The sequence below is a fragment of the Peromyscus leucopus genome, chromosome 6 (genome assembly GCF_004664715.2).
Source record: "Peromyscus leucopus breed LL Stock chromosome 6, UCI_PerLeu_2.1, whole genome shotgun sequence".
NCBI classification, from domain to species: Eukaryota; Metazoa; Chordata; class Mammalia; order Rodentia; family Cricetidae; genus Peromyscus; species Peromyscus leucopus.
The window spans coordinates 113,474,637-113,494,757 of record NC_051068.1 but is presented as its reverse complement, the minus strand read 5'-3'; the positions used below and the strand labels follow the sequence as shown (position 1 = coordinate 113,494,757).

The following is a 20,121-nucleotide window of genomic DNA, read 5'->3' as shown; positions in this document are numbered from 1 at the left end:
TTTGGGAGAAATTAACAGCAAATATCCCAAAAGCAACAGAATTGATTTTATAAAGAGAGCTGATTGGATCTTGCCTCAAATTGTACGGCAAAAACCCATATCTGGAGTTCGTACATTTTATACAGATGCCAACAAACAAGGAAAGGCAGGTTACAAATCAGAAAATTTAAGTAAAGTGGTTCAAAGTCCTTATAATTCAGTGCAAAAATCAGAATTGTATGCTATTCTGTTGGTATTAATGGATTTTTCAGAACCTCTCAACATAGTAACTGACTCTCAGTATGCTGAAAGAGTGGTATTACATATTGAGACTGCAGAATTTATCCCTGATGCTTCAGAATTAACTTCACTATTTATTCAATTACAAGATACAATCAGGAAAAGGAGTCATCCTTTATATATATAACTCACATCCGATCACATACTGGTCTGCCAGGCCCTTTAGCACAAGGCAATGATGAGATTGATAAATTATTGATAGGAAATGTGCTGGAGGCCTCAGAATTTCATAAAAAACATCATGTCAATAGTAAAGGTTTAAAAAAGGATTTTTCCATAACCTGGCAACAAGCCAAAGAAATAGTAAAGAAATGTCCTACTTGTTCTTTCTATAATCAAACGCCATTACCAGCAGGATGTAACCCAAAGGGTACTCAGAGGAATGAAATCTGGCAGATGGATGTGTTTCACTTCACAGAATTTGGAAAATTGAAATATGTACACCACACCATTGATACTTATTCAGGATTTCAATGGGCAACTGCTTTGAGTTCTGAAAAAGCTGATTCTGTAATCACTCATTTGCTAGAAGTTATGGCCATCATGGGTATACCTGCACAAATCAAAACTGACAATGCTCCATCATATGTCTCTGTTAAAATGAAACAGTTTTTTGCTTATTACAATATAAAGCATATTACAGGTATACCACATAATCCTACAGGTCAAGCAGTTATAGAAAGATCAAACAGAACTCTAAAGTATATGCTAAATAAACAGAAAGGAGTAACAAAAACCCCCAGAAATAGACTGCCTAATGCTCTATTAACTTTGAATTTTCTGAATGCCAATGAGAAAGGAACAACAGCTGCAGAGAGACATTGGATAATAGAAAAAACTACAGAATTAAATCAGCCTATATACTTTAAGGATGTGCTGACCTCAGAATGGAAACCAGGGTATGTATTACGCTGGGGACGAGGTTTTGCTTTTGTTTCTACAGGAGAAGATAAGCTGTGGGTGCCATCAAAATTGATAAAGGTTCGATTTGAACAAGAGAAACCTCTTAATTAGAGGAGGTGATAGTTCATCAACCAGCATGAACATCCAATTTAAACTAACTTGTACCAGTAACACGTCTTTTCATTTAATCAGATAATAACTTGCCAAAAGGAACATCCCAAAATTAGTCTTGGGAAAGGTTTTTGTTTTTGTCTTTTAGGAGGATGAAGGTTAAGGAATCTGAAGAACACAAGACAAATGAGACAACTGAAGAAAAGGGACAAATCATCTATCCCAGGAAACAGAGTGAAACGGCGTATGGGTATATATTATCTAAAAAAATTTTATGTCTTCCTAAATGTTTGTTTCTGCTTTTCTCTAAAGATTTAACACTATTGGTCTTCTAATAGTCCCAGTTCAATTAAAATTTAAAGCTGACTTTGGAGTTGGAGAATGGCTCTCTCCTTCTTTAAACTCAAGCATGTTGTTAAAAGGAAAATACAAACTCCCTGTATCATGCCAGAATAAAAGAGCCATTTTCTGCTATGGGACAGGACAAAAGGCAAATTAATTAAGGGACTATTCTATTACTAATCTCAACTCTTTGATTCTATTCTGATTCTTTAAACTTTTCTTAAAGTATAAATTTTATATCAAAATTTACAAGATTAATATATACATATACATTTTAAACTTTGTTAAGATATGAATGGTCATATAGAGTACTAACTAATTCTAGACAAAAGGCTTCAATTAGCTGCATATATATGTCTTTGTGTTCGAGTCTCTTATCAGTTTTCTGCAGGAAATCACGGCCAGGCCTAACATCAACTGAAGTCTCCAGGAAGAAGATGGGGCCCCACAACAACAACAACAACAACAACAATTCCACGTGGACAATAATAATATCACTAAGCTGACAAACATCACCTACAGATCAGCTTTGAACTACAAGGTGCTCAGAGCAATTTGAGATGACTAGCTGAGATGATCCAGTCTCAAAGACTACTTGAATAAGGACTTGAGATAAACCCTGAACTTTGGCTTTATACACAGACTGGATAATAATGAAGGATATAGTTACCATTCCTAGAATTTGACAATTAACCTAAATTTTTCTTTCAGGATAAAGATAACTTCGCCCATACCCAGCAGGAAGCAATTTTAAGAATATGACACCCACATTGCCAAAGAAGTGGTGTGGGGCGGGTGGTTTTTTGGTTCTTTTAATGGGTTTGGGTCTGGGATAATTTTCATTGTTTAGGGGGTTGGTTACAAGTTGTTGTCAAGGGTTAGGAAAAAGGCTAAGCAAAGGAGATTAGATTTAAGGTTCTTGTTTAAAAAAAAAAAAAGAAAGAAAGAAAAGAAAAAGATAATTACTAGTTTTAAATACTTTACATTATTACCAACTATTAGGATATAAAGAAATGAAAGTTAGTAGTTAGACATTACAATAGAAATTGTAGTTATATTAGATATGTTTTAAAAATTGAGCAGATATGTTTTAGACAGGTCATCTTCAAACCCTTCAGAGATCTACCGAATATGGCATTTAAAATGTTTTAATAACTTAGAAATTTTTCTTTTTTGAGACATGTCGGCTCCTGCAGTACCAATCTACTTCAGAGAAAATATGGGCATTGAAGAAACTGCATATGGAGTTAACTTTCATTGAGGCAAAAGTTAGCCACTGGACAACAAAGTATCCTCAAATCAACAGGACAAAATGGACAGACAGAACACGAAACAAAGGACTACTGATTCCTGCCAAAACAAGTGTGGTTATGGCTTTATCAGAAGGCATCTTCTGAGGCCAGGACAATATGGCACCATCCCTGAAGTGGCCTTCACAATCTGGAAAAGGTACAGTACCCTTTTCTTCGAAGGCAGCTGAACAGGCAGTGGGCCGATGGCTTCTGTTGTGCAATGGAACAGCAACTGAAAGCTCAAGCCTCTCAATAGTAGACTGGCACTTAATAGAGGGATGTGGAGAAGAAGGGGATGCTGAGATGGAGCCACACATACACAGCCAAGAAGAATGGACAGCTGAATTCAAAAACTGTCAACAATTTCCAGAATTTAAAATCCTGAATCATGACATGACACTAGTGGAATTCAGGTGTTTCTGGTACATAGACTGCTCTCACCCAATGTGAAGTTGAACTGTTGACCTTGTGTACAACCTACTTCACAAATGAGTTTGTCAGATACGATAAGCCTATAGGCTGAAGATGATGCCCCAACACTGCTGAGAAACCTCAGGTGACTGTCCAGGCAGCTGGCTGTTTCTGTCAACTCAAAATTTTTTGGAAGTTACTTGTGTGCACTTACTGCTTTTATTTTTGTTAGCTAATATTATTTCCTTCTTGGGTCTCTGAGGGAGTTGAAGATTAGTTAGTTATAGTTGAAGATTAATTAGGATAGAAAGTGAGTTAGATACATTTTGGACTTACTAAAATAGGATAGATAAGGGAATTATTTTCTCTGATTTGTCAAATACAAATAGACTAGACATCGTTTAGGTATTTGTTACTTGTATATATTGTATATAGTTATTGTACTTTTGTATATAGTTTTTCTTTTGTTAGTTATAACCTTTTGCCTTTTTTCTTTTTATTAAAATAGAAAAGGGGAAATGTGGTGGTAATCTAATTGTACTGAAATATTATTTTGATTGTATGTTAATAAATAAAGTTGTCTGGGGGTCAGAGCTATTAGAGCCATAGCAAGAGCGTGGTGGTTAGAAGAGCTAGGTAGATTTCTGTGTGTTCAGGGATACAGCCAGTATTGGAGACATATGCCTTTAAGACCTGGAGGGCGGTACTTACAGGCAGTGATGAGGCAGTCATGTGGTTGGGTTTACAACCAATGAGAAGGCAGAACAGAAAGACTATTTAAACACAGACAAACAGGAAGTAGCTCTCTCTTGGGGAAGTTAGGAGCACTGCAGGAGGTAAGATTTTATCTCTGAGCTCTGACCTCTCGGCTTTCTCTTTTACATTGGCTTTGTGTTTCTTATTTTAATAAGACGATTGGTTACATCTACAGTAACTTTTTTCAAAAATGTTGAGAACATGTCACCCAGACATCTTGGAGATTAAGGATAACTCTGAAGGTCACTGACCTTCATTTGTTAACAATAGCATGCCAGCTAAGCCTTTTTCATTTTCATAATTCTCTTCAAGCTGGTGTAGTACCTACTTTTCAGGAGCGGTTCTGTGCAACATTTATTTGCCTCCTGAAATTCATCTAGCCTCTTTTGAAGATACCTTAAAATTTGTGAACCTGAATGTAGCCATTATGAGACCATTAGTTCTGCACCTTGTTTGCTGTCTGTTTTTCTTTATGGTTCTCAGTTGTTCTTTTGCAGAACTGCCAGCCTAAGTAATGCTGGGATCAAGAAAAATGAGCCTTGGTGGTTCGTGTTCCTGGAGCTGTGTCCATGCCAGTGGACCGTGGCAGTTAGACACAGATGATGCTCACATGCTCCAGAAGAGAATCTGACATCGCTGTTGCCATTGTTGCTGTTATAGCGGTGGTGGCCACTGCTGCTACTGTTTCTGGGATTGCCATTTCATAATTGGTTATTACAGCTAGCACAATGTAGACCCTGGCAGCAAAAGGAGATACCACAGTTAATTTATCTTTCATTCTATTGGGCATGTTAAATTTTATTCAACAGTTATATACATTTCAATTGGCTTTGAAAGCTGTAAAATTTATAAAACTCAGGTTCCACTTGCCTATGGGATACCACCTTAAGAGGACTCCAATTTGCAGTAAGGCTCGTTAAGGAAGGGAATGGCTCAGTTGCCTTTGCCCTACTGGCTTATGGGTGGGTTAGGACTTCTGTTGGTCTTTTCTGTATTGCACAGGTTGCAAGCCCAGCACCACTTTGAGATCTTTGGCAGCAGTAGCAGCTCACGCAGTTGAGTCTGTATGATAATGAGTATTCAGAGACGGGTGATGCCTGGAGGGACGGTCATCAACCTAAGCCAGAGCACCTGTGTGGCCTGGGCAGGTGTCTCCATGATGGGTAAGGTGACCTGCTGATGTCCCAGGCAACCTAAGTCAGAAGCTCATTTTTTAGTAAAAAGGGGGGGACCTGTGGGCCCTGGCCTTCCCATATCGAGTAAACTGTTGCCTGCATGCCGACCTTGACCAGATGTCCTCCCTATGCTGATTCCCTGCTGATTTCCATCTTACTGAATGCTCACCAGAGGTTCTTTGTTCTCATATTCTACATTTGGTGTAAACAGCTTAGATGCAAGAATGTAGAACATTGAGTAGTGAACTTCTGCCCTCCGGGGTTCCTCCATTGTGCTCTAAGCCTGTTTTTAAAGTTTCCTCCCTCTTTCAGTAAAGGACATTTGGCATTCTGCTGTGGCAAATGACTCTCTGTCTCTTGTCTCTATTTTGTAATCCACAGCCCCTCGCTCGGACATGGTGAACAGGTGGCGGTAGCGTCATAATCAGTGAAGAAACTAAACAAAGGAGATTAGATTCAGGGATCTCATTCTGAAAAGAAAAAGGGGGGATATAGGAATGGTAAGATAAAAGGGTAGATTATTGAATATACTGTTAAACTAAAAAAGCAACATCTAGTCTTAAATATTTTAGATTGGTATGGAATTTTGTATATTGATACAAATTTAAGGTTATTTTTGTTATAATGTATATGTGTTTGTATTCTTGTTTAAGATATTGTACCTGTGCAGCTCATTTAAAATAATAATGTAAAGTTTTAGTCCTTCAAAGCTATTTAGGATAATAAAGAAATATTATCTATAGCAATCAAACTTATAGTCATGTTAGGTGTGTTTTCAAGGTCATACAGAGATATATTTTAGATAGACGATCACGCCTTTCCTCAGACATAGCCTAAGTTTACAGTGAAGATTTCCCAGCTTCCTATAACCCATGGGCTGGAGATGCATTTTCTTGATTGAAATCCTGTGAGGTGTCCTCAGGAACCACCCTTTCAAGACAGTAACTTCAAAATCCAGCAAAGTTTTATGCTATAGGTGACTATTGTCTGTTATGTGATGAATGCACTTAACCTTTTTAGGTGTTGTTAGTTTTCCTTCTACATGTGTTAATTTTCTGCACTTTGTAGAACAACAAAGACAGCTTGAAGGTACTATGTGGTTTTAAAAGATTTTATTTTATTTATTTAAGTGTATGTGTCTGTCTACTTCATATATGTAAGTTCCTGCAGAAGTCAAAAGAGGTCATGAGGTTTCCCTGGAGCTAGAGTTACAAACAGCTGTTTGTAACAGTAAAACAGTTTGTAAACAGTGAGTTGCTCTGCATTGTTGCTGAGATATGAACTCTGTCCTTTGAAAGAGCAGAAAGCCCTCCCCTTAGACACCAAGCCATCCCTCCATCCTCTAATGTATTCTTAGCAGTTTATCAGGTCATGGTGTTCAGACAGCTGCTCTATCCAGGAGTTCAGAAAACAATAAATTGGCGAGTGTTAACAGAAACTCAAAGCAGGTTTCTTGATTCTATGTTTTACAAATGCCAATGGAATATTTCTAGCTCTAAATCCCTGTCCATTCACTCTCCCTGAATTTGAAATCTACATAGCCCCCAATAAAGTATGGAGGAAAGCCCTGGGCTTTCCTCTGCTTCTATTTGTTAGGACACATTTTCTGATGTCAATTCAGGACAACCAGGACATTTTGTCACTATGGACACCAGACTGAAAGTGAAAGCAGACAGGCTCAGCTTCTCAGAAATACCCTGAATGTCTAGAAACCACATGACTTCTTGAATGGATTGGAGTCTGGTTTCCACAGTTTGTTTTACATGAAGCTGCTTGAAGTTTTTTTCCAAATCCTGAGAGTATGAATATCAGGTACAGAATGCTTTTATGCTAAGCTGCAGATTACAATATGAACTCTGTAGCAAGCTCCACTGCACAGCAACAGGGATCACAGAGTTCTCAGTAGAACAGAGGCAGGACCTTCAAGTTGGGAAAACAATTATCACAATGCATGTTGGTGTCTACTGAGCACAAGCACTGTGCGAAATGTACAGAGGAGCATGAAGACTCATTTGACACAGTCCCTGACCTAACAGGTTCATTGCAGTGGAATAAATGGACTCTTCAGAGGGTGGAAAATAGAGGAAAGCAAGAGAACTAGATACCACATAACGAAATAGTCCAAGATCACCAAGGAGAGCACTGGAAACTTAACAACGAGGATTTATTTTTACTGTTTTTTTTTTTTTTATCAAATTGATTCAGATTTTTAAAACATGACTTTTCAGGGTTTTTTACTTGTAGTTATTTCCTGGTATACGTTTGCTTTTATTTTAGTAAACTCTGATATCACTCACATATTTTTTTAGATAGATTCTTAATTTTAGCACAGGCTAGTCTCAAACTGATAGACCTCTGTCTTAGCACCTCAAGTACTGCGACTAGAAGTGTGTGCCCCCACACCAGCTCCTATACATGATCTTATGGTGTCTTTTCAAATAGGGAGAGGCTAAGAATCAGGAAGACTGAAGGCTGATGACTGCAGTGTTTAGGAAGAGAAAGCCAGCTGCTGAATTCCTCACTGAACAAAGGGGTTGGGAGCCCAGGGGAAACCTGCAGTACAGAGTCCTGCCTAGCATAGACTGAAGATTTGTGTTCCATAGACACATTTCTGTCTTGTTATTTCTCCCCTGCATTTCTATGGTTGAGACGGAGGGACTGAAGAAACATGATACAAGATCTGGACCCCAAATGAGGAGCAAGACAGACATCTCACCAACCCATGCCACCTGAGACTCCTCCAAGTTCTGATGTGGGGCAAGAACAGTCAGCACTAGAGGGAGGCCTGGCACCACAATCATGTAAACCATGTGCACCTACCAGCTTCAGGGCCCCTGTGCCTCATTTTCTTCCTGGTGGGGACATCAACACTGTATTCATAATGTTTATGATACCAAATAGAGAAAATGTACCTAGAGGTCCACACACACTGTTAGGTTTTTATTGAGCATTAAAAATGTGATGATATTAAATGTCAAAATATTCCTCAAAATTGACACTGAACTGTGTTTCTTTTGAATACATTTCTTTGCTTCCTTCTCTCTCTCTCTCTCTCTCTCTCTCTCTCTCTCTCTCTCTCTCCCCTCTAGCTCCGTCCCCTCCACTCATGTGGATAATTAGAACTACTACATGGGTCATTGCACCTGGCTTCTGTTTCGTTTTTAGCTATTATGAAAAGATCTGTTGACTGGGTATGGTGGCATACATCTTTAATCCAAGCAGTTGGGAAGCAGAGCAAGAGGATCTCTGAATCAGAGGGCAGACTATTCTATATAGTAATTCCTAGTCAGACAGGGTTACCTAGTGAAACCCTGTCAAAAATTTTAAAAATGGGTTGCTACAAATTCTTGCATAAACCTTTATTTCACTGTGTATACTTTTTTTAGTGTGCCCATGAGCACTGTCTACTACAGTGATGTGTGTAACAACATCAATAAACACTACCGTACAGTTCTATATTTGAACACATTTGTATTCTTCCCAGATAATCACACCAAACCTCATTGTCTGCTTTTCTCTTTCAGTGGGTGGGCAGTGGTATACACTGTGGTCTTAGTGGCTCATGGAATTATGCAGTTTTCATCTTATTTCCTAGTTATCTTCCTTGGGGCAGAAGTGAAACTAGAACACATGGTGAGAGTGGCTGTAGCCTGGTGCTGATGAAGACCCTGTGGGACATGGTGCTTCTGTCCCGGAAATAGTCTCTCTTTACCTCCTGATGGAGACGATGGAGGCTGAAGGTGGTAAGGCACACTCTTGGCTGATCCTATGGGAAAGCTGTGGAAGCTTGCTCTCCTACATTGGCCAAAGGGTCTCCTAACCAGGACAGTTGGGCTCTTCTGCTTCATACACTGGTCACAGCTGCTACAGCCTCTACCTCTGCCTGATTCACCATAGCTCCCTGCAACCCAAGCAGTCTCTACTTCCACATTTCTATTACATTCTGGTCTTCCCCACTCCCTTCATAACAGCTCAAATAGTGCTCTGCTTCTGGTGTCCCAGGGCTTCATTAGCCTGCAGCTTGAAGCTCTTACACTTTGGTCCCACAAACCAGGTTAGGCTTCAGGAAACCACAGCAAGGAAACTCACTATTCCAGGTACCAATTTTCTGTGTTAATTACATTCCTTGTTGTGATGACAACATATCTGACTAGAAGTAACTTACAGAAAGGTTGACATGGGGTCATGGTCTGAGGACATAAAGTCCATCATAGGAGGGAAGGCTGGCAGCAGAAGGTGCTGAGAGACCTTATAACAGATGCTGGTTCACATTTCAAGAAGGAGAGGATATGAAAGGGGCTGGCTGGGCTACAAGTCTTTAGCCTCCTTCCCTCCCAGATCTATTTCCTAGACTAGGTTCCATCTCCCAATGTTCCACAACCTCTCATAACAGCATCAGCAGCTGAGGACCCAGTGTTCAAATACATGAGCATGTGGGGGGACATTTTAAGTACATCTCTGCCACACAACTAAAAGTCCACTCACAGTAGAGTTACCTGATTTCTATGAAGATTCTTTCAAGCATTATATTGATAATTAATACTATTAGTAAGCATAGTATATGTACCCTCACTGTTTTAATATCAAATCAGTTCCTATGGATCTATGGAAATGGCACAGTAACATCCTAGAGTTATACTCCATTGTACAAAGACCATATGCTCTTAGGTTTGCCATCTTTATTATTGTGGATTACATTTAGTTCTGATGTGAGATGATTTGAAGCTTATCAGTAAGATTCTGTCCTGAACGGAGAGAGCAGGGGAGGAGGCTGGTGTGCTTAGACTTTTCACATCACAGAACAATCAAATTTCATTTTCTTTATTTCTTCCTCATGCTTTTCGTTCTGATTCTTGAGTTTTTCATTAAAAACTTTTCCTTGTTCCTGAAAAGAGAAATTGGAAACTGGAATCTGCACAGAGTATCATTTTCCCAGTAAGAAATCTGGCATCCAAGGAGCAAGGAACAGCAATAAGGATTCAGGAGACAGTAGTCCGTATACACTGCTGCTTGGAATGTAAATTAAATTATTATGACTACTACAGAAGTCAGTCTTCAAGCTCCTCCAAAAACTTAAGAGAGACCTTCCATCAGATGTAGCCATGTCATTTCTGGGTACACATCCAAAAGAATCAAAGTCAGCTTTTTACAGAGAAACCTGTATCCTCATGCTTACTATTCACTGTCCCCAGAAGCTAAATTACACAACCAAATTGGACATTCTTTTTTTTTCATTCTCTCCACACTCTCCACAGCGGGAAGTTTATTCTTTGTACGTCTGTTCCTTTCCTGGTGAACTCCTTGTACTCCAAAAATTCTAATAGAGAAAATATACTGGTTTAATTCTCAAAGAGCCAATATTGTCTTTATCATTCTATAGAAAAGTTTTTATAACTCATTTATAATTTACAGTGTATGTAACTGTATCTTTTACAGCTGCAAATGAGATTAAATGACAGTATTTTCAGGTAAGTGGATGGAAATGACATAAGCCATGCTGAAAATAAGAAGTATGCTTTGTCTCATGTGGAATCCAGAGAGGAGAGAGAAGGACATATAATTAAAGGAAAAATAGTAAGACAAAAGAGGAGGGGTCATTAAAGAATAAGAAAATGCCATCAAGTCTGGTTATATGCAATTATGGAAATGCTATAATGAAACCCTTAAGTTGGACTGATACTATATAGTAAATAACCAAAACTACGATAACTATTTTTTTCAATAATGGTCAGGCAAGTACACTTTAAAAATGCTAAAATATGTCTTTTAGTGTTGTGTCTGTTGTGTGTGCACACTCGTGAGTGTGAATGAGTGTGGTTGTATGAGACAGGAAGACAGAAAAGGAAATGGAGAGTAGGGGAAGACAGAGGGGGGGGGTATCTGTGGAGGTCAGAGGATAGCCATCATGTTGTTTCTTACTTTCCACCTTGTTTGAGACAAGATTCCTCCACTGTTTTTCTGAGCAAGCTGGCCTGGGAGTTTCCAAGGATCCTCCTGTTTATGCTTTCTATCTCTCTGTAAAATGTTGGGAACTGGAATTCATGGTACTGCATCCTGCTTATACACAGGTTCTGGGGATTCAAATTCATGTCCCTACATTTGAACAGCAACCACTTTTATGCTCCGAGCCATCGCTCCAGCCCACATTTTTATTTTTTCAGTGTGATTCTTCATAGCTTTAGTAGTTTTTCTACTTTAGCATCTGAAATGTGTTGTCTACATTCCTTAGCATAGTATTGTGGTGATACTGTGTTTGTGCTTTAACAAATAAACCTTGCCTGAATATCAGGATACAGACCCAGCCATTAGAGGGCAGGCAGTGGTATCATATACCTTTAATCCCAGCACTTGGCTTCATATGCCTTTAATCCCAGCACTTGAGAGGAAGAAACAGGAAGTGATATGGCTGGGTAGAGAAAGGAAGTTTTAAGGCAGGATAGAACAGGAGCTCCTTCTTTTCAATCAAGGATTCCTAGAGTTAAAAAGTCTTTCTAGTGGCTGGATGCTCTGTTTCTCTGATCTTTGTGTTTAACCAGATATCTGACTCCATGTTTTTATTATTAAGACCAATTAGAATTTGTACTATGACATACTATTGCTCTGATGTCCCACATTTAGCCTCTTACTACATATTTAGAATTTTATCTTTAAAAAAAATCTCTTCAAAAGTCTTTAACCATATGATGTGAATATCACATATATGTAAATAGGATAATAAATATACATTTAGTAGAGTGATGCATAGTTTCCAGATTAAGGAAAGACATGATTTGGGAGTTTTATACAGACCTGTAAGATTTTGTTGGCATTACAAAGAGTAAAGTACTGAAGTGTTCTGGGAGTGCATTTGCCCAAAGTGTGACTCAGACTCAAGGCCAGAACAAAAAAGTGCCTACAATCAGTGCTGCTTAGTGACCATAGGTAGGTGAAACTGCTTTTTAGGATGCTTACAGAGATAAAGACCTATAGAGATGGCAAAAATGAAACCACTGTGAAGTGCACTAGGTAAGAGAAACATGCCAGATGTCCACCCAGGAATAGTATCTCAGTACACTTTCTATCTTTCAGGAATGGCAATTTCCACAGTAGAAAAAAAAAATGTCGGATTTGGGGTACTGAAGTGGAAAGATCTCAAATGCCAGTCTAGCCTGAGTTACACAGAGAGACCCTATCTAGAACAAACAATGAGATGAAAAGATAATAAAGTAGTCCTTTGTCCTTAAAGAAGCAGGGGTTAAAGTGGTTAAAGTCCTAAGTGTAGGGATTTCAGTTATGTGCTTATATATTTTGAGTGACACAATGATTCAGGAGTCATGGAGCATACTCTATATGTAATGAGCCTTTGTCAGAAATACAAAAGTGAAGGTGTCTACACAGAAAAGTCCTTTACATAATCACATGTACTAACCATTAATCAGTGTCTTTTATCACTAGACATTGAATGAGAAAATTAAGATGTCACAATGAATTACCTCAAGCTTATTAATCAAGGTCTTTTCTTGCTTTGCCATTTGATCCAATGCATCTGCTTTTATCTGCTCAGCCATTTGTTTCAAATAATCCAGAAAATCTTTTTCTTTCTGTTCCATACTCTTCTGATTGGTCTCATACATTTCCTGGAGCATTTTCATTGACTCTGAGGACTGAGCTTGTGCAGATTCCACTGAGGATTAAAACAAACAAAAAAAAACAAAAAAACAAAATTGAAAAAAATATGTAGGATCAGTGTGTAGCTTCTCCCTCCTCAATGTTTATTTATTTTGATTCTTCATGATGGAAATTCTTAGGTTCATAATTTATTCTGGAGTGATCATAGTTCCTCTTATACATTTTCTTAACTCAGACATTACTTTTGAGAGTGAAGACACATCTTTCCTCTTCTTGTTATAGTCTGAAAACATGATGTCACTGAGCCAGGACCAAGGAGAGGGCAGCAGTTACCCTTGGCTTCATTACAAGGAATCTTGAAGCTCTATACACTCACTCTTCACAGGGACAACCCTCCTCTTGACCATGGAGCTTCTGCACCCTGAACCTAGGCTAAGTCAGATGACAAAGCATTCAAAGGGCAATTTAATAAAACCCATTCTTTTACACAACTACTGTAAAATAAAGTTTAACTCAAAAAGAAACATTTCCTTCCACGTGAGCTGAAACATTATTCACTGAACCCCCAGTATTGATACTTAGTTGGGCCTAAAGTTCCTTTGTTCACTTTGCATATAATTTTCTCTATGTTCATGTTATTTCAACCAGATTCAACAGTGTGAGTAAGCCGTTATATCAGAAAATAGATCTACAATCACTGTGTGGATGAAGAAAGAGAAATCGACCTTAAACAAACTACATAACAGCTCCCTATTTAAAATATATCTTATTATAAAATTTATATTTTCTCTAAAGGAAATGTAAGTAACTTAACAAATAGTATGCACTTAGCCATCCTTAATAGCATTAGTAGGAAAAACAAGAGGGATATCAACAGTTTTAGTAATGAGCATCAAAGAAATCGCCTTAGTAGCAACTCTTGACCTTTATACACCATCTTCATTTCTGCAATGTTTATGGCCAGCATAATGCAAGCATGTAAAGTTCATGTTCAATGCTATTGGTCATTGCACTTGTGCCCTGGTGACAGTGTGGGAAAGGAAATATTGATTGTACGAATGCAGAGTCTAATACATTTTAGGATTATTTCTCTGTTTTTTGCCTCTATCTCCTGCATCTCCTTCTGATGTTCTCTTCTCTCTTCAAAGATTTCTTCCTTGAGATCTTCTCGCTCCTAAAGAGGAAAGGATGGTTAAAGAGGCATAGAATAAAATGATCTCACAGAAATTGTTTCATTATTATCTAATACGTTTTTCGATTTCATTTCTAGAATTAGTATCTTAATCAGACTTGAAACTCTCTTTGAAGTTAGCCTCCTATCTTATATTATAACATGTTTCTTTCTCTTGAACTTCCTGTGTTTGGAATTATTTCCCAAGAACTTCTTCATAGTCTTTAGAAGAGGCTCATCTATGGAGTCCCTGAAGTATTGCTGCTGTAGAGTTCTACTTTGGGATTCTTGATCCAATAGGCAACACAACTGGGTATAATTATCACTCTCTTTTTCTCCTCCAATTGACCCCTTCTATAGTGTGGGTATTCATTTCAAAATGATGGTCACTTGGGAGGATTTCTCCATTGTGCTCAGAAGCACAAGTATAATTAGATAATGAAATTCTGATGGGATTATTAATAATAATAAAATAAAATTGAGGAGACTGCTCAGAGTACACTTCTGGACCAATGTATAGAATCCTCAGGCCTAGAGGAATCCCAGAGAGTAGTTAGGGTAAAACAGTGAGGAGAGCATTTCTATCATATGTTTCAACAAAGACAAAATCATTATTGATTCCATTAGGCAGAAAATATATCCTAGGTATTTTCTCATGAGATATGACACAACAATTCCTTATCTCATCTGTAACTATAGTTTTCCTTATAAAAAAGGTAAACAGTTCTGTATCATTTGATGTGGGTACAATATGCAATGTATTGAAGGCTTTTTGTACAGGGCTTGATGACCACTAGCTACTATATAGTGAGTGAGAATAATGCAGGCTCCAGGGAGCACAGTCTACCAGCAAGAGGCCATTAGCAATTGCCCATTTTCTATGACACAGACACAAAGGATGTAAAACTGCAGTAGAGTGTCTGGCTGCAATGGTCCTTCACCTAGATCAACTGCACTAACCTCTAATCAGTGTCTTTTATTCCTGCCATTGGGTGAGAATGTTAAGATGGCACAATGGAATACCTGAAGCACAAAGGTCATCATCTTCTCTTGCTGAGCTCTGTCTCTCTCCATCTTTTCTATCAACTGTCGCACATGTTCCTGGTGATTCTTGTCTTTATTTTCCATCATCTGATCACAGTTCCTTTGCATTTCTTCCATTATTTTTACTGTAGTCTTTGAAGATTCAGCTTGCATATGATCCACTGTGGAGGAAAAGGGAAAAAAACATGTAGGATTGCTATGATGTCTCTTTCTGCCAACACCTGTTTGGTAGTTTGCTAAACAACACTTGTTTAGTAGTACTAGTTTGGATACATAGAGTTCTGTGATACCAGCATTGAGAGACCATGATGCCTCTGACATATCTCACCAAGACATGATTTGGGGAGTGAAGGTCCATCCTTGCTTTTGTTGTTCCAAGGAGATCTATATCTGAGGATATCCACTAGTTACTAATAGGCTTATAGAGCAATGGTTGAATACAGTCATCTGTGTGTGTGTATGTGTGTGTGTCTCTGTGTGTCTGTGTGTGTGTCTGTGTGTGTTTCTACAGCTCTCTCTCTCTCTCTCTCTCTCTCTCTCTCTCTCTCTCTCTCTCTCTGAATTCTGTGTCTAAAGGTCAATACTTTTCTATCACTAGTTAACTGTACATCAGCCACAAACTGAAACTATTGTGATCTTGCACTGATGGCTAAAAAGAACTTCCCTTTAATTTAAAAAGAATTATTATTTTGCTTTCTGCATATGGATGTTTTTGTCTGAATGTTTTTCTGTGCATGTTCATTTCTTGTGCCTGTAGAGGCCAGAAGATAACACTGGATCCCCTGGAACTAGAGCTACAGATAATTATGAGCTGCCATGCGGGTGCTGGAAATTCAACCAGTCCTCCGGAAAAGCAACCAGTGTTCTTGACTACTGAGCCATCTCTCCAGCCCCGGAGCTTCCCTTTATATATAATCACATATGTTCCATGGCCTATCAGCAGGAATACTCAACAATACCTAATGAACTGGTTCACTCTTCAGTGCACAAAAGGGAGAATGTGCACAGGGTTGAAGAGTCTAAATTATTTACTCAGAGGAGAAGAAAATTCTCATGAATTTTCTGGCAACTTTTGTGGTGGTAATCTAATTGTACTGAAATATTATTTTGATTGTATGTTAATAAATAAAGTTGTCTGGGGGTCAGAGCTATTAGAGCCATAGCAAGAGTGTGGCGGTGGTGGCACACGCCTTTAATCCCACAAGATCTCTGTGTGTTCAGGGTCAGAGCTATTAGAGCCATAGCAAGAGTGTGGCGGTGGTGGCACACGCCTTTAATCCCATAAGATCTCTGTGTGTTCAGGGATACAGTCAGCATTGGAGACATATACCTTTAAGACCTAGGGGGCTGTACATTCAGACGGTGACGAGGCAATCATGTGTTTGGGTTTACAACCAATGAGAAGGCAGAACAACATACTTTAAAAAATCTAACCGACAGGAAGTAGGTCTCTTTTCGCGAAGCTGGGACAGCAGAAGGAAGGGTGAGATTTAGCTCTGAGCTCTGACCTCTCGACTTTCTCTTTTACACTGTTTCTGTGTTTCTTATTTAATAAGACGGTTGGTTACATCAACAAACTTTCTCTCTTATCATGCCCCTTAGTTATATAATTTATGACCTCTCCACCACAAAAGATGTATAGTTCAAATATCAGATCGTGTCCTGAGTATTCAATTTTTATTTATTATTATTATGTCTGTATGGTTTGTAGAGAGCAGGGGCACCCATGTGCCACTGTCCATGTGTGGAGATAAGAGGACAGCTATGTGCAGTCTTTTCTCTCCACCTTTACATAGCTTCTCGTGATTGAACCCAGGTCTCCAGGTTTTACAGGAAGTGCCTTTTACATGGTAAGTCCTCTTACCAGCCCTGTTCTATGTATTTTTACATTCTATTTATAATGCAGAAGATAATACTTTTTTCTTTGTATCTCTTCTCCATGTTCTTCATCTCTTCTTGAAGTTTTCTGCTCTCTTCTTGGAACCCCTCTTGGAGTAGCTGTTTCTGCTCCTGAGAGGGAAAGAGAATATTTAGTGTTGCAAGAAACATCAAGATAACAAAACTTACCAAAAAATTTACAAATTAGTGGTTTTGAAATAATTCAGTAATTCCTTAAGACCTTGGTATTCATTCTTAAATTTTGTCCATTAGTGTCCGTACCCTCCCCTGTCTTGTGTTTTCAGCTTTTATTACAATCCCTGATAACTTCTTATTTGGTCAAAAGTAGTGTATATCTACAGTCCCTGAAAAAGTTTTTTATCTAAAACCGACCCTGGGATTAGTGGATCATTGAAAATTTACTCATTACACCTAAATACAGACAGCATTTCCATCAACTGGCAATTATATGGTATAGTTTTTGTTTTCAAACACACTTGTCCTTCTGTAATGTCAAGTCCCAGCTATCTGAACTCTACCAACTGTGGGCAAACATATGCTTTAATTACTCCTTCACTGAATATATACAGACATTTCTTTTATTATTATTTACTAAAAAATAATGAACTTGAGGACCACCAACATCCATGAAGGTCTTGGGAATTATTGCTCAATAATCATTGACAGACAACTCTATTATACAATAATAATGGAAATTTAAGCCTGTGGGTCCCAGAATAAAGTAAAATGTCTCATCATGGAATTGTATATAAGCTTCCAAATTTCATATGTAGAGTAAGAGATAGTAATTGAGGACCTGGAGGACTGATATGGCCGACAGTACATTTCTGAACTGACATTTAGTCTCAACCTATACTTGGAGGAGGGGCTATGAACAGAAAGGTGTTGGAAGACTGATTGTGTGTCAGTTGATGATGCATCTTCCTACTCTAGGTATTTCCAGATATAGACAAGGTGTGAGGAAAACAGATTGCTACTGCCTCATCCTACAGATGACTGTGTAAGATGTAGCCTAGAACATTTACTCAGAACTCATGAGGAATCAATCAAAGAATGCACATACTGTAGCATTGCTGTATGACAACTCTCTGCTGGATCATAAGCACCATCAACACTGCACTATAGTTACTCATTTGTCCTCTTTTGATTGCTTAATTTAATTTAGTGATTTTTAGAACCTTCACTGTGCATAATCATTGTATGTGCTAGTATATTGTGTAAAGACACTGTTATACAAATCTATATTGTATGTTGATCAACTGTTTTCATGACTTCCTACCTTCCATTTTCTCACACCTATCCTCCCTTGTCATTTTTATTCTTCCAAATTATTTTGCTTTCACATGTGCATTTATGTATTCCTGGGGCTGAAGTACACACACACACACACACACACACACACACACACACACACACACACAAATGGTTGTATCAATAAGACAAAAAGGCCTAAACAAAATGAAACAAAAGATCTAGAAAAACATCACTGAGTTCATTTTGCTTTGGCAAATTATTCCTGAGCATGGGACCTTCCCTCAAGTGTGGTTGATATACTCATTAACACTCATTGGTGAAAACTGAGTTTTCTTTGCCAGTGGGCATCAATTACAGATAGCTTCTTGATTAAAGGTAGGACCCATGTCCAACTCTCCCTCTCAGTGCTGGGACCCTGTCTGGCTTGTATGTTCTGCCAGAGTCTGAGTTTATATGTGCATCAGTCCTGTTGTGCCTTAAAAATGAGGTTTTTATGGAGTCACCCATCACTGCTAGCTCTTACAATCTATCTGTATGCTCTTCTGCACGGGTTTATGAGTGTTGAGAGGAGGGGTTTGATGAAGACATCCCAGTTAGGGCTGAGTGCTCCAAAGTCTCTCATTCTCTGCATATTGTCCGTTTGTGGTTCTCTGATAATTCCCACCTACTACAAGAAAAAGATTCTCTGATGTGGTATGAGAGAGGCACTGATCTATGAGTATAGCAGTGTGTCATTAGGAGTCATTTGATTTATAGGTTTCTTTAACAAATCAGTTGTAGTAGGTTTTATCCTAGGCCTATGAACAATCTAACTTCAGGTTCATGGGCATTTAGCAGTGGCAGTAGTGGGTCTTAAATCAAATTTTTAAAAAAGTGGTTGGTTATTCCCATTGCATATGGCAACTATTGCACTATTATGTCTTACAAGCAGGTTGTTGTAGGTCACAGGACTTGTAGCTGGTTGATATTGATGATTACTTTTCTCCTCTGTAGTGTGCAGAATAACATTTAGTACCATGAATGCAGGCCAGTAAGCGTGAAGCTTCTGGTTAGGCACCAGTTTCACTTCTTTGTGCTCAATGACATAGAAAGTATTGTCTACAGCAATAAGGCCTTATCATCAGGTTGAAGAGAGTAACCAATTGCCTTGACAACATTTGATGCTTGAGGTGTTCCATGGGTCCCCTTGTGCTAAATTACATTTGATCTCTTCCTTTTTCAAATGTGGAAACTTAAATGTTTAACCTGGAGCTGTATTTTTTCAAATATTTTTAAGTTTAAATTATGAATGGATTTTTAACAATAAAATAAACTTGTAAAATACTTGTACAATGCCTTTCTGTGGATAGCTTGTTGTTTGTAGTGACTCAGGAAAATACCATTCACAGGACTTTTTTTTTTTAATAGGAGCAAGTAGTTTTGTACAGCTGTCCATGCACAGTGGTGGGCACAGCAGGCTTGAAGAGACTGCTAGAGAATATGGGCTGGATAATTCCTTATACCATGTGATTGTCACCTCCTACAGCATAGCTTCTGTTAAAGATTCTGGAGGATAAAAATAACAGGGTACCTGAAGTTTAAGAGCTAATGTCCGCTCTTGCTCTGCCTTTAGCTGGATTCTGTCATTCTCCATTTTCTGAGTCAGCTGTCTCATGTGCTCCTGATAACTCCTTTCTTTCTGTTCCATCAGCTCCTCATTCTTCTTCTGTGTTTCCTCCATTAGTTTTGCAGCAGCCATTGCAGATTCAGTTTTCTTACGCTCCACTGAAAAAGAGAGGAAATAATTTTTACGTGGGTCTACAGTGGGAAGGCACCGAGCACTGGTGCTCTTTATGTACTCATAGGTTGAAGTTGTAGTCACAGTGTGATGATATAG

General features: G+C 38.5%; 1 protein-coding gene across 2 annotated transcripts in view; it reads right to left on the bottom strand.

The window, feature by feature from the left end:
* Window positions 1–9,933: 9,933 nt before the first annotated feature.
* Window positions 9,934–20,121, bottom strand: part of LOC114689226 (guanylate-binding protein 1-like) — a 29,399-nt gene continuing 19,211 nt past the window's right edge. For both annotated transcript variants that reach the window (XM_037207142.1, XM_028863598.2), the window contains 6 exons: window positions 19,816–20,009; window positions 17,009–17,102; window positions 15,072–15,253; window positions 13,952–14,051; window positions 12,742–12,932; window positions 9,934–10,154 (listed from right to left, as the gene is read on the bottom strand). In XM_037207142.1, the coding sequence (XP_037063037.1) occupies window positions 10,059–10,154; window positions 12,742–12,932; window positions 13,952–14,051; window positions 15,072–15,253; window positions 17,009–17,102; window positions 19,816–20,009 (857 nt within the window). In that variant the 3' untranslated portion in view covers window positions 9,934–10,058. The remainder of the gene's footprint in view (window positions 10,155–12,741; window positions 12,933–13,951; window positions 14,052–15,071; window positions 15,254–17,008; window positions 17,103–19,815; window positions 20,010–20,121) is intronic.